Raw genomic sequence first — 14,610 nt, 5'->3', positions numbered from 1 at the left:
CTACAGTTTGATGACAAGCATTTGGAAAGTGGATATCAGGTTCTCGTAGTTAGGAATGGAAAGGTAATATCAGGTCCAGGTGTTAGAGAACCAAAGAAAAGTTATATTTATTGCTTTAGAAATTAAAAACATTCTTAAATAACTAGTGGAATTCAATAGGAATAATGATTGCTAATACAGCCAGCGTTAACACTGAGCAAAAAAATTAATTTGTCACTCAACCTATAACCTAATAATATCAAAAAACTGCAATTTAGTTGTCAAAGTTAGTTTTCAGTTCTACATTCTGGACAGAATTTTCCAGAAAAGTGAAAGCAGAATAACTTTTTGCCAGCACCTAATTCCTCAACATTAAGTATCAATTTGTGTATGAAATTTTGAAGAAATATGAGAAACTTAAAGTATAGAATGTAAATGGAACAGAATAAATTCTTTATAAATTAGGTTGGAGTGATAACATACAATTTGTGTGCCATCAAACTCAAACATTTAGGCTTAAGGAAAGCAGATATTTTCTGTTGATTAAATTTAAAAAAATTCCAAAAGTAAGTAATTCCTAAATTTACATTAAATAGAATTCAAGAGTCATCCTAGCCATTCTTGCATTCATTTTCATAACAATGGCGAGTTTGAAGAATTTATGCAGGTAGTCTACATTAGTGAGCTCTGTTTATACTGTTTGATTTATACATGTCACTTATTACAACACATACAAAATATATTTTTTGTTTTTAAATGACTTTTTCTAAAAAACATTGAAATGACATTTTATTTATTGCAAAAAATATTAACTTATGCAAGAATTAGTTAAACCTAACTATATTAACATTATGCTGTAAAATGCTATAACCCTATTAAAAATCCTTTGTTTACCACAATTCACGGAGAAATGTAAGACAATGAATCACAAGAACTAAAAATTGTAAATTGTAAAAGTGTTTTTGAGAAAACAAAATTTCTTTTTATTCTTCGCTTTTTATTTTTTTGAATTCATCTCTTGATATCTTTAAAGATTAGTCTTTAAAATACTTTTTGTTGTTTTTGTTAGATTTTTTTATTAATTGTTATTACTTTTGATTTTTAAGACTTCACCTAATTTAAAAAAGATTAAAAAAACTTTAGAAACACATGAGCAAAAACAAAGTCGTTTTTTTTGTTTTTAGATTTCTTTCTGATGTAAAAAAGTTAATAGATGTAAATCAAAAGTTAATTTTATTTTTAGATACGCTTTGGATATCAGTTTTCATTTGGAAAATAATGATTTAATAGATTTAGCATTTAATGTAACTTGGGAATATTTAATTCCTCCTTTCATAATGCTGCAATCTGAAAGTTCATCAGCTGATGTTATTAAAATTGATTCAAACAATTTTAAATATAAGGTATAATTATTGATTCTGATGGCTAAATTTTTTTAATCATGTTTTAAATTTATGCATGAAAATTTTTTTGTCTTTTGAATTTAAAAAAATGCTTTTTAGTACACCATATTTTAGATTTTCAATTTAACACAAAATGGAGTCAATCAAAGTATAACTGTTGCAATTAATAATACTCAGTGCTTATTTGGTACAACTTACACTCTTGATATACCAATAAATTTATATTTTGAAAATGCTGAGGGAAGGTCTTGGGATACATTCAAAAAAATAACAAAACAGCTAAACTGTTCAAGTAGCATTGAGGCAATCAATCCTAATCATTTGCCTGGTAAGTCCTGCTTTTAAGATTTGTTTATTACAAAAGGCAACATGGAATAGACATGGAATAGACATGGGCTAACTTTAGAAAAAAGATTTTAGTGATGCTGTTCTCTGGACTGATTCCACTAATTTAGATTTCAGATGAAAATATGTTTATATTTTTTTAATTTTTAATGATCTAACTTAATAAAGTATTAATTTAATAAAAATTTATATTTTAGTGTTGAGAGATTAGGGGTTAAAAATTTAGATATTTAATGAAGAACTATAAATAATTTTTTACCGCAATGTTAAAAAGTTTCTTTTTTCAGTACTTAAGTAACAAAAATCTAATTAAGAATAAGCTTTTTTTCTTATAATTGAAACAAAATATTGAACTAAATTTTGTAGATATTTTTAATTAGGGAAAAATAACAAAAAAGTTTAAAATGTTCAATACAAGACTTTTTATTCTTGTAAATGATTTTTAACAAAAGAATACAATTTAGTTGAATCCTATTTTATTTGTTTCACTTTTAGTTTTTTATTTACATTATATAAAGCAAGTGTTTATAACTATTGAATTTGTAATGATTAAATTTTATATCTTTATTAATTGGATGTCTGAAATTTGTCAAGTCCAATAGCCACATGGTTTTCAAAAATATTTTTTATTTGTTACTTTTAAAACAATTTTAATACTTCAAAAACAAATTGAGTGGAGAGAAAATAAATCAAACAGCGTTAACAGAAAAAAAGAAGTAAAAAGTCACTCAAAAAGGTTTAGTTAATATTCAATATATCTTGATGAAAGTGTCACATGTATTTTTAGAAATTTTCTAAACTGCTAAATGACATTCTGAGAATGTTTTAAAAAGTTCTTAAAGTTTCTTGAAATTTCACATATCTGGAAAATTCTAAAAACTTACAGAACATTTTTGCAGTTCAAAAGTATTTGAGCTAATCAGTATTGAAATTATCAACAATGATTTTGCTTGAAGAGAAATTTCAAAATATCATCATTATAAGAGTAGCAGAATTATTGCAAAACAACAGCCATTTTTTATTTGATATTGGCATGATAAGTTTAAAACTTTTTTTACTGGAACAAGTTGTTTGTATTGTCTTATTAATACTAAAGTATTAATAAGACAATAATAAAGTCTTGATATAACTTTAAGAGCTTTATGGAGTTAACAACCACAAAACCATATTTACTTAATATAGATCTGTCTCACTTAAAATATTTTTAAAAATATATTTTTGCAAAATAATAAGAATATATTGCAAAAAGGAAACAATCGCATATATTTATATATGCGATTTTCTGAAATATATGTTTATACATATATTTGAATAGCTTCTTTTTATTTTTGTGAAAGAATTTTTTTTGCAAGAGAATTTTTAGAAAGTATTGCTAAAAAAATAAACCTTGATAATAGAATCAAATCAACTGCCCCTGCCCAAGCCTTCGTAACACTAAAAGACCGTAAACCAAATTTTCAAAACAAACTTCCTTGTAGGTTATTGGTTCCCTCAAAAAGTGAGATTGGACATGTAAGCAAAATTAAATTGGACAAAATTAATAATATTCTTAGAAATAAATTAAATTTGCAACAGTGGAAAAATACCACTGATGTTATAAATTGGTTCTCCATAATCGAAAATAAAAATGACTGTACATTTATTCAATTTGACATTAATGATTTTTACCCTTCAATAACCGCAGATATTTTAGATAAGACTATTGAATTTGCAAAAAGCCACACAGTTATTCCTGATGACACAATCCGTATAATAAAACATAGTAGAAAAACCTTACTTTATTTTAATAAGGAAACTTGGAAAAAGAAAAACATACATGACTGCTTCGATGTAACAATGGGCAGTTATGGCGGAGCAGAAATTTGTGAATTTGTTGGACTATATATTTTAGATTTATTAAGTAAAATAATCAATATAAAAGATTTAGGCCTTTATCGCGACGATGGTTTAATAGTAATGCGTAGAAAATTTGGTCCACAGCTCGACAAAATTAGAAAAGATATTATAAAAATTTTAAAAAATATTGGCTTTTAAATCGAAATAAACATAAAAATGTAAAAATTGTGAATTTTCTTGATGTCACATTTAACCTCTCTGAAAATTCATATAAGCCTTTCAAAAAACCAAGCAATGAACTATTATATAATAACATTAACTCTTACCATCCACCCCAAGTTCTAAAATAAATCCCGATTTCAATTGATAACAGACTAAACCAAAACTCCTCAAATGAAAATGTATTCAATTCCTCTAAACAAATATTTGAAGATGCCCTAAAAAAAAGTGGTTTTGAAAATTTTGAACTAAAATTTGACCCTGAAAAAAAGAATACAAAAAAACGAAATAGAACTAGAAATGTAACTTGGTTCAACCCCCCATATAGCAAAAATGTTTCTGCTAACATAAGAAAAGTGTTTTTAAAATTGGTCGATAAGCATTTCCCGCAATCTAATAAATTACATAAAAATTTTAATCGAAATACAATTAAGGTTAGCTACAGTTGCACAAAAAATATGGAAAGAATTATAAAAGGTCACAATAAGGCTTTGTTAAACAAAAAAGAAATCCTAAATGAAAAAACTACAAAAAATTGTAATTGTAAACAAAAAATCAATTGTCCAATGAGTGGAAGTTGTTCATCAAAAAATGTGGTATATAAATGTGTTGTTTCCTCTAAGAATGTACCTGATAATATATTGGCATAACAGAGGGTGAATGGAAAAACGTTTTGCCAATCATAAGAAATCTTTCAAGAATAAAAAGTATTCAAAAGACACCATGCTGTCAAAATATATATGGAAATTAAAAGAAAAAAATATTGATGATTTTATACTGAATTGGTCTATCCTTAAAACAGCGCCTGCAAATTACAATATTTCCAAAAAATGCATACTATGCCTACAAGAAAAATTTGAAATAATTACATATGTTTTAAAAACTTGAAACAAAAATTTGAAATAATTACACATAATTACACAAATCAAGAATGCTTATTAAACAAAAGATCGGAATTAATTTCTAAATGTAGGCACGAAAATAAGTTTCTCCTAAAAAACTATAAAAATAAATGAGTTCAAATAATATTTACATCAACTACCCTTTTTAAAAAAAACATTTAAAAAAATAGCATAAGTAATCATTTCTAAAGAATTCTTTTTATAATAGTGTCAGCAAATTCCACAAATGTGTGAAAATTTACAGTAGTTAAGACATTTGCAACTTCCTTTAATTTAATTTTTGGTATAAATTGAAGTTTTATTAATTTGATCATTCATTTCTGATGAATCTTTGTTGATGAAACACAGTGTCAAATGGAAAAAATTTTTGTTAAGTGATTTTCTACTAATATATATATATATATATATATATACATATATATATATATATATATATATATATATATATATATATATATATATATATATATATATATATATATATATATATATATATATATGTATATATATGTATATATATGTATATATATGTATATATATGTATATATATGTATATAGGTATAAAGTATATATTTATATATATTTGTTACTTATGTATTTGTGTATATATGTATATATCAGGCCTTGTTTTAACGCATTACGCATAGAGCAATTTACGTATGCCTTAAGCGATTCTATGTAAGCAGTAAGCGATTTTGGTTAAGCGACTTTTTATCATTTTTTAACATTTAAATTATTCTATAAGCAGTAAGATAAAAGAAGTAATTAATTTTCAAAAAAACTACTTTTGAATGACGATTATGTAAAAATATTTGTTACAAAAGTTTGAATGACAATTATATTAGGTATAAGTGCTATTTACTAATGAAAAAAACTCAAATATAATTAAAATTTTATTTTTATTTTGTTTTTTTTTTGCTTGTTTTTATTTTATTGTAATGATTGATTTTTTCGATTTTTATACTTTAAGCTTGAAGGAAAGATCATAATATTATAATTTAATTATAATATGATATATAATATAACTGATAAAAAATATGGTTTAATTTAAAACTAATTTAATAAAAATATAAAATTTTGTTCTGATAAAAAAAATATAATTTAATTTTAATTTAAAAAATTTATTTAAGTTTATTAAAATTAAAATTAATGCTTGGGATTAACTTAACTGTCGAATTGATTTAAAAATAGTATTTAATATTGCTCAATAATTAAATTTAGATTTAAATTTATTTAAATTCTTAAAAAAAAGTTGGCTCATTTTTATTGCAATTGTTATTTCGGTTTTCCTTCCTAAACATTGTTTTTTTTGCTCATAATTAAATTTTAAATAAACGGCTGCACCAAAAATTTCTACATATGTTAAACCTTTTTTTTTTATAATGCAGATTAAATCGCGGCGATTATTTTTTAATAAACAATATATACAGTGATATAATTTGAATAAATGATGTTCGGAAAAATAATCTTTGCTTTGGCAACAAAATTGTTAATAAAATAATGAAATTTAAATAAATAAGTAAATAAATTAATGTAATTTTTTTTTCTTTACTCAATAATTTTTTTTAACAAAAAATAATTTGTAGTTGCAAAGTAACATTTAGAAATTTAACAAATAATCATTTAAATATTCAATCGTAGTATAAAAGTTGTCCATCAAGGACAACTTTTATACTACGATTGGTAAGGAAGGATTCAATAACCTTAAAGATGTTTCCTAATACACCATAAGAACAAAGCTTATGGAGATGACCAGCATGCCAAACTTTATCAAAAGCTTTAGAAATGTAAGAGTGATAGCCTTAACCTCTCCACATCTATCTAATGCACTATAAAACCTATCGGTTATTACTGTTAGCAAATCAGCTGTAGAACAAGAAGATCAAAACCCATATTGATGATCAGAAAGTAAGTTATTAGATTCAAGAGATTAAGTGTTTATCAATTAAAGACTCAAAAGCCTTGCTTATGATAGGAAGAAGACTAATAGGACAGTAGTTAGACAAGTCAGATTGCTCTCCAGAATTTTTGAAAATAGAGATAACAGATGCCACTTTCCAGCAGGCTGGAAAACAAGACTCTAATAAGCATTTGTTAAATTGTTTTGAAAGTATAGATGACAGCTCCGGAAAATACTTCTGCAAGACTATAACAGGTATGTTGCCCAGACCACAACCTGCAGAAAAGTCTAAGCAGGAAATCACTTTAGATACAGAAGCTGGAGTGATATGAATGTCAAGCAATGGATCAACCTGTTTGTCGGCTATATCACGTAGAACGTAACTAGTAGAATTGACAGACGATACTGATGAAAAGTTCTTAGCATACAACTCAGCTTTGTCTTTAGGTGAGGTGAATCTGAACCATGCAAGAGAGGTGGAATAACAGATTTGCCCTTATTGTTGATACAATGATCTCTAGCAATAATAAACAGACATTTGTTTTCTGGAGAATTGTTTTGCTGATAGATATGGAAGTTATGGTTTTGATTGGAAATCGCAGCAGCACAATGTGAGGAAAACCTTGGAGAAAAGTGAGGCTTGACTTGGAATCGTAGGGAGGGGATAAAAGATTCCATGCCAGCCTGAATTCAAGAAGTTATGTAAGAAGCGCATTTGTCAGCAGGAAGATGAATAATGTACCAAATCAACCCAAGGGCCATCACAAAGAAAGTCCCACGGAAAGAGTCCCAGTCAGCTTTAAAGTAGTTTTAAGAGGTACAATTATAGGGGGATTCTGATGATGAAGAAGAATGAGATTAGAGAGATCAAACTGTGATCAGAAGCACCTAAGGGTGAATGTGGAGAAACTGAGCACTGACTAGGATCAGAAACAAGACATAAGTCAAGTAGAGAAGGTAAATGATTCAGGTTGTCTTAAAAGCAAGTTGGAAAGTTAACTATTTGAGTTAGAGATTGAGAAAGGCAAAAGTTGTGGGCCTTAACGCCTAGAGAGTCTCTGACACTAGAGCCAAGCCATTCAGTGCGATGAGCATTAAAGTCACCAACAACATCGATTTGGCTGATGGATAAAGAGAGAGGGCTTGGTCAATTTGATCAGAAATAACATCAAAAAGAGTGCAGTCTTGATATGAAGGAGAGGATATAGAACAAAGGCGATAGAGTGAAGTGGTACTAAACGAAAGCACATAAAAGAATAGTCTGTGGATTCAAACCTAGTTTCTCGACAAATTTTGTGTTTTATAGTTATTGGTATTTTTTTATTTTTAAATTTGTCAAAGCACAGATAGTACTCAGTACACTATTTAATAGTCCAAGTATTTGCCTCATTACTATTAAGAAACCTTAAGTCAAAACAAAGAGCTCCAAATGTGGCTTCGACAATGCACACTAAAAGTACAAACAGGGACACCATTCATGCGCATTATGGCACTGTTAGTACTCTGATATTTTACAGCTGTTGATGAAATCAGCTTCTCTGAGAGCTACTACAGAGTTCAGGAAACCTGACTACCAGCCAGCCTCACAACCAGACTACCAGCCAGAAGCCACCCAGAACAGAGGGTACAGCTCTAAAACTCAGATAAAACTGAGTTTTAGAGCTGTACTCTCATTTATAGATAATATAATGAATTCCCTAGTCATAAAAACAGACACACAAGCAAAACCCATGCATTGAGTCAAGAAGATCCAGCATTCAACATCCTAAACTGGAAACAATGTGTTATAAATACATCTGCATCAGCCTAAAAGATGAAAAAGGGGTGCGGGGCTGGTCAACAAATAGAATCTGTTTACCCCTTAAGTATTTACCTAGGAGATCTTCTACAAGATAGTAGCCAGTTGCTTTTAACATCTGCCCAAGATGAGTATTTTTATTGAGACACCATCTCCAGCCTTTACTCAACCAAGAGCCCCAAGGCAGGGGGTGTTTTAAGTCGGAGTTGGCTTTTCCTAGCCTTTGTCTAAAAAAGCATATCCTACAAGGCAGCAGGACATGAAGCAGGTTGTACTAGGTTACATATTACCAGTAGCAGGATAACCTGATCTGACCTAAATAAACTTAATCTGACCTAAAATAACTTGACCTGACCTGACCTGACCTGACCTAAAATCTGACCTGACCTGATCTAATATAACTTAAAAATGTAATATTAAATTTATTTATTATTTAAAAAATTATTAAACAAAATAAACATTCCCCTATGGTAGTAATAAAAAAGAAGTTAAATAATATTTAACTCATTTTGAGGTAATTAATATAATTGCAGTAATTTAAGAAAGTCATTAAAAAATAAAAAAATAAAGAGAATTTTATGACGTTAATTTCACAGTAAGCTATCACGTTAAGCATTTTTTATTTAAAACAAGGCCTGATATATATCTATATATGTATATATACACATGCATTTATGTATGTATTTTTATGTATATTTGTTATGTATGTTTTATGTATGTTTTATGTATATTGTTATTTATGTTTTATGTATGTTTGTATATTTATAATACATTAGAATATTATGGTCGAGGTATATACTGGGACGCTGATAATTCGCAAATATATGTATGCATGAACCAATATGTTAAAAGGTAAGCAATTTTTTTGTTAAACTATTTTATCTTTTATTTGTATATGGCAGAAACTTTAGCTGTAAGAACCTTTAGCTGTAAATTCTCATAATAGAAGGCTATATAGTATATAAAAGTATATTTTATAATATATAATATATTTCTCTATGCATAAGTGATGTAGTGATAATGTGCTTGCTTTATAAGCGAATAGTTCTGAGTTCCATGCCCACCACGTCCGTGGTTGCACTGGGCTCAGCTTGTTTCTTTTCACAGCAGTCTGGTTCACTAAGTTTCATGTTTTGGAGAGAGAGTTGTAACCACAAAAAGAAGCCTCCTGATTGTAGTGTCCTCTCAGCCTTGGGGAGGCAAATAACATAAAATCTCAAAATCTTTTTCTTTATCAAAGATCACAACTTTCAAATGGCCTTATTATTTCTAGTACGACTTAAAGACTTAATGATTGGATATTAATTTTGATTTGTTCAAAAATTACCAGAAGATTATTTTAATTACTAAAATGTGTTATTTTTTAAATGAATAACAGTTCACCAAGCAAAAAATATTACAATAGGCAAAATCATTATTAGTTAGATAAAAGTAAATTTATTTACAAAATTTAGTTATTTCCCCATTATTACTGGATTGAGTATTTTTCATATTACAAATCTTGTGTAATTATTGGATTGTTTATTAGGTTGCACTTGGTGCATCAGAAATGCATAGCAACAGTGCATTTTACATAGTTACCAAGCTCAAAAAGTTTATTTAAGACACCTAAGTTATAAACAAGACTAACAATTAATTGCAGTTTAACAACAATTAATTGCAATTAATTGCAATTGCAGGCGGGTTGAAAATCGTGATACATATTTAAATAATTACATACACAACAAATTACTAATTTTTGCTGTTGCTTTATAAATCTCTTAAAAACTGATTATTTTGTTTTTCTTGAAACTGCTAATACAAAATTTTAAAATAAAATGTGGTAAAAGTATAGCCTTTAAAAATAGTATAACTGCTAAGGGCTCCTAGCAACAGTTAATTAAGTTATAGCTATTTAGCTAAGATCTTTGCGACCAAATAAAAATAAATTTGTTTTCATGCAATTAGAGTTAAAATATACTACCTAAAGTGTATGTCATGTTATGAATACAAATCAATATAAACAAAATACTAATAAGCCAAATACTATCTTGAACACCAAATTAACAATACTATGAAATTGCAACTTACAATCAAAACATTTTTTGTCTTAATCTATCTTTATTTTAATTAAAAACACTGACGCTTTTTAGAAAGTGATTCACCAAATTTCCTAAAGTTCTTATTTTGTGCTTCTTATGCCACTTTACTAAGCATACTAACAGGCAAAGCCATTTTCTCCACCACTTTAATAATAGATAAAAGTGTTATATAATTTTCAGATGGTGCTTTTGTAGCCCAGTTTTTCATTGTGAATTTCTAGCCAATTGAAGAAGTCATTTCATGCTTCTAATCTAAGCATAGAGAATTAAATGAACAAAGTAGAGACCCATTTTGTTTTTGTCATCCCCCATTGTTATTTTAACTTTGTTTGTTCTTGTCTGGTGTGAAATTTATTTTTGTTTGATGGAACAAAAGATGATAGCTTGCTTTAGCGGTCACTTTAACAATACTTGTAGAAAAATGAAAATAAATCCAACATCATGACAGTAGGGCAAATGGCTACATCTGCAATGCATTTTTAAACATTTAAAAGTGATAATCAACTTTACTGTTGTACAATATCTTTTTTGCTTGAAATTTTTTTGCATTAATAAAGGAGAATTGTTTAATTAGATTAATTGTAGCTGCACAAATAATAGAAATCCATGGATAGAATTGATTTAATACTGATGAGATAAAGTAAAAGCTTATGTTACTGTCTGAATACAAAAAATTGTGTAGATTTTTTTAGCAAAGAGATGTAAATATCAGCCATCACAAGCCTTATGGTAGTAGTGAGCTTTAGTAAGCCCTAGTAGTATGCTTCAAAAAGCCTGAAGGTATTAGCAAACCCCAGTAGTATATCCTAGTAGTAAGCTTCAGTAAGTAGTAAGCTTCAGTACATAGTAGGCCTCAGTAAACTTTAGTAAGTAATAGGCCTCGATATGCTTTAAGGTAGTAGTAGAGTTCCAAAAAAAGCCAAAGCTATTTTGACTTTTAAAATGATTAAATAGTTATTTATTTTATAAAAAATTTATTTTTCTAGTTTTGTTTAATTTTGAATCCAAAATTTGGTATTAAACAACAATTTTGTTTATGTTACCTTTCTACTTCAAGTGTGGCCACAAACTACTCTATCAATAATAATGCTTATTATCAAGCTTTAAGCCTATTAAATAAAGTCTTTATAAGTAACTCTGTTACTTATATTTATTACTGCATTTATATTACTATACTTTATTACTGTTACTATACTGTATTTTATTATTTATTTTATTACTACACTGTATTTTATAAAAAAAAAATACTGTATTTTATTTATTATATTATTTATTTTATTACTATACTGTATTTTATAAAAATATAAAAAATTTATACAAAGAAAAATTTTATTTTGTAAACGAAATAACAAGTAATTGAAGAATAATTAATGAAATTATTTGATGTACTCTTGAAGAGCTTGTAAGATAATACTAATAAAATGGCATGCTCTACAAAAAATAAAATTATTTTAATATTATCTAAAAATAAGTTTTTATATTTTTTTAGTTTTTAAAATAAGAGAAATACTAACTTATTAAAAAGATAAGGAAAATTAAACGAAACAAAAAACAAGCCCTTTAGTATGATAGATACTCAAGTATTCAAGAACTAAAAAAACAACTTACATCTCTAGGTAATAGTGATGACAGAATGAGCTTGATAAGGAAAAAGGTTGATAAAGTTTTAGATTTCTATATTTTGAGTTTAAAATTTATGTTTTTCAGTGTCATTTAAGTTTCAGAAATTAAAATAAGTTTTATCTAGTCACCAACAAATACTTTAAAACATCAAAGTTTAAACAATAACAAATATGTATTCTTTACTTTTTTTTCTGGCCTCTCTTTGACTTCTCCTCACCTTTTCCATTTGTGTAAGTGTTACCGATTGCATCTTTCTATATTCTGGAGTTGTCAGAGATCCTATCAGTATTTTTGTTTTATCTAAAATCACAATTTAAAAATAATAACAAACAAGCCGTTTTTAGTGAAGCAGGGGTGTGGAGTTGTAAAAAAAAAAGCACTGACTCCAATCGTTGAAATTTTCAGAGTACGACTCAGACTCCAACTCTGACTCCAAAGCAAAATATTTGAAAAATTTTTTGAATTCTTTAAAAAATATTACGCAATAATTAAAAAAAAATTTTTCTGCCAAATATATGAAAAGTTCTTTGAAGGTTAAATATTTTGTAAATACACGTGCAATACTGAGAGGTTTTACTATTGGAGTCGGAGTCACGATTTTGTTTAGTGACTCCGACTCCACTAAAAATGTCGCGACTCTAACTCCACAGCCCTGTAGCAAAAGTTTATATTAGCACACACTAATCTAAATTGTTTTTAGAATTAAAAAATTGTATCAAAAACAAAAACAAATAGTTGGTTAATCACTTAATCATAAACAAATTTTCTCCTTAAATAGTCCCACTGCAGATAAAGCTCTTTCTGATTCAATTGATGTTGGCTTAATGACCATTAGTGTTTAGTATATGTTGCCTAAACTTTTGTTATGCTTTCCAGTTGTCTCAAAAATATTATTTCTTTCATTAGTTTTTTTAATTTCATTATGACAACTCTTGTCACCTATTCCATTATTTGTTAAGTTATTGAAGAGTTTGTCTTTTTTGTAAAGAACATTGCACACTGCTAAATAAAGTCTATTAGCTTAACACAGTTTGCACACTGCTAAATAAAGTCAATTAGCTTAACACAGTTGATGTTTATACTGCTTACTCATCCAAATTTTTTCATTGCAAATGTTTGTGATGTTGCTGTTGTGTGCTTTTTCATTTATAAATTAAAATCTTACAGTTTCTTTTCTACTAGATCTGCAATTTTACCTGCAGCATTGATCCAGTTTTTGAAGTTATTCTAAGGTTCCAAAACTTTGTTAATAAGTGTAAGGTTATATTTATTAAATAACATTAGTTTCTTAAAGACCTATATTCGTCTAACAATAAAGGAAATTACAATCCACTAGATATTTTTTCGTTATTTTCAAAATCCCGCTTTGTTTAGCTAAATCATATTGTTTTTTTTATCATGTTCATAACACAGGATGAATATTTGGGTAATACCATGTCTTTTCAGACAATGATTTTTTTTAAGAACAGTAATAGAGAAGTTGTCCACTGTTGCTAGTTTTGACACAATTTCCTGTTGTTTAATTTAACATTGTTAACATTGTAATTTAAGTTAACATAGTTAACATTGTAAATTTTTTATTGCACATTTCCAAATATCCAATCCAATGTTTTCATGTAGATATTTCAAATCTAAAACCAATTCTTTGTGACAATTTTAAATGAAAAAGGAGCACGCTTGTATAAAATACTTTGCACATTGTTTTTACTCCACACTTTTTCCAAGTGGCAAATTTGCTAGATTTTTCTTTACAAAAAATTTTCATGCTTTCAATCCAGTTACTGTCAACGTAGTGATTATGAATTGTAAAATAACTAAATAGTTAAAAAACAAGTTACAGAACATTACTTACAAACAATAAAATACACAGTTAAAAATAATTTTAATATAGCATAAGTTTATCAACCCTTTGTTAAAATTATTTTGCTACAAAAAATATTTTATTTTTCATTAATACAATACAGTTTAATGTTTAATTATTTTAAGTTATAGAAACAAAACAAAAGATACAACTTTCGTCATTTTTTTACTCATGTTTTATGATAATAACAAAAAAGAAGACATTGCATTTTCTTAAATTTTAAAAAAATTAATACTTGCTAAAAATCTTTGTGCTATTTAAAATAAAAGAAATCAACAAAAAAATGGAAAGTTAATGAAGAAAAAAAAAGTAATCTGAAGAAATATTTTATAATGTAATCATAATTATTGGTTTGTAATTAAACACTAATTTTATTGATACAAGGACAGGCCCTATGAGAGGGGGGTGCAGTCACCAGAGCCCATCAAAGTTTAGGGGCCCATGAATAATGTGTATATATATATATATATATATATATATATATATATATATATATATATATATATATATATATATATATATACGTATATATATATATATATATATATATATATATATATATATATATATATATATATACGTATATATATATATATATATATATATATATATATATATATATATATATATATACATATATATATATATATATATATACGTATA

General features: G+C 26.9%; 1 protein-coding gene across 2 annotated transcripts in view; it reads left to right on the top strand.

The window, feature by feature from the left end:
- LOC105845100 (uncharacterized) overlaps positions 1–14,610 on the top strand; it is a 79,862-nt gene that overhangs the window by 58,249 nt on the left and 7,003 nt on the right. For both annotated transcript variants that reach the window (XM_065819090.1, XM_065819089.1), the window contains exons 6-8: positions 1,223–1,382; positions 1,497–1,710; positions 9,159–9,234. In XM_065819090.1, the coding sequence (XP_065675162.1) occupies positions 1,223–1,382; positions 1,497–1,710; positions 9,159–9,234 (450 nt within the window). The remainder of the gene's footprint in view (positions 1–1,222; positions 1,383–1,496; positions 1,711–9,158; positions 9,235–14,610) is intronic.

The sequence above is a fragment of the Hydra vulgaris genome, chromosome 15 (genome assembly GCF_038396675.1).
Source record: "Hydra vulgaris chromosome 15, alternate assembly HydraT2T_AEP".
NCBI classification, from domain to species: domain Eukaryota; kingdom Metazoa; phylum Cnidaria; class Hydrozoa; order Anthoathecata; family Hydridae; genus Hydra; species Hydra vulgaris.
Note: the sequence above shows the minus strand (reverse complement) of the source record. Positions and strands in the feature narration are given on the sequence as shown.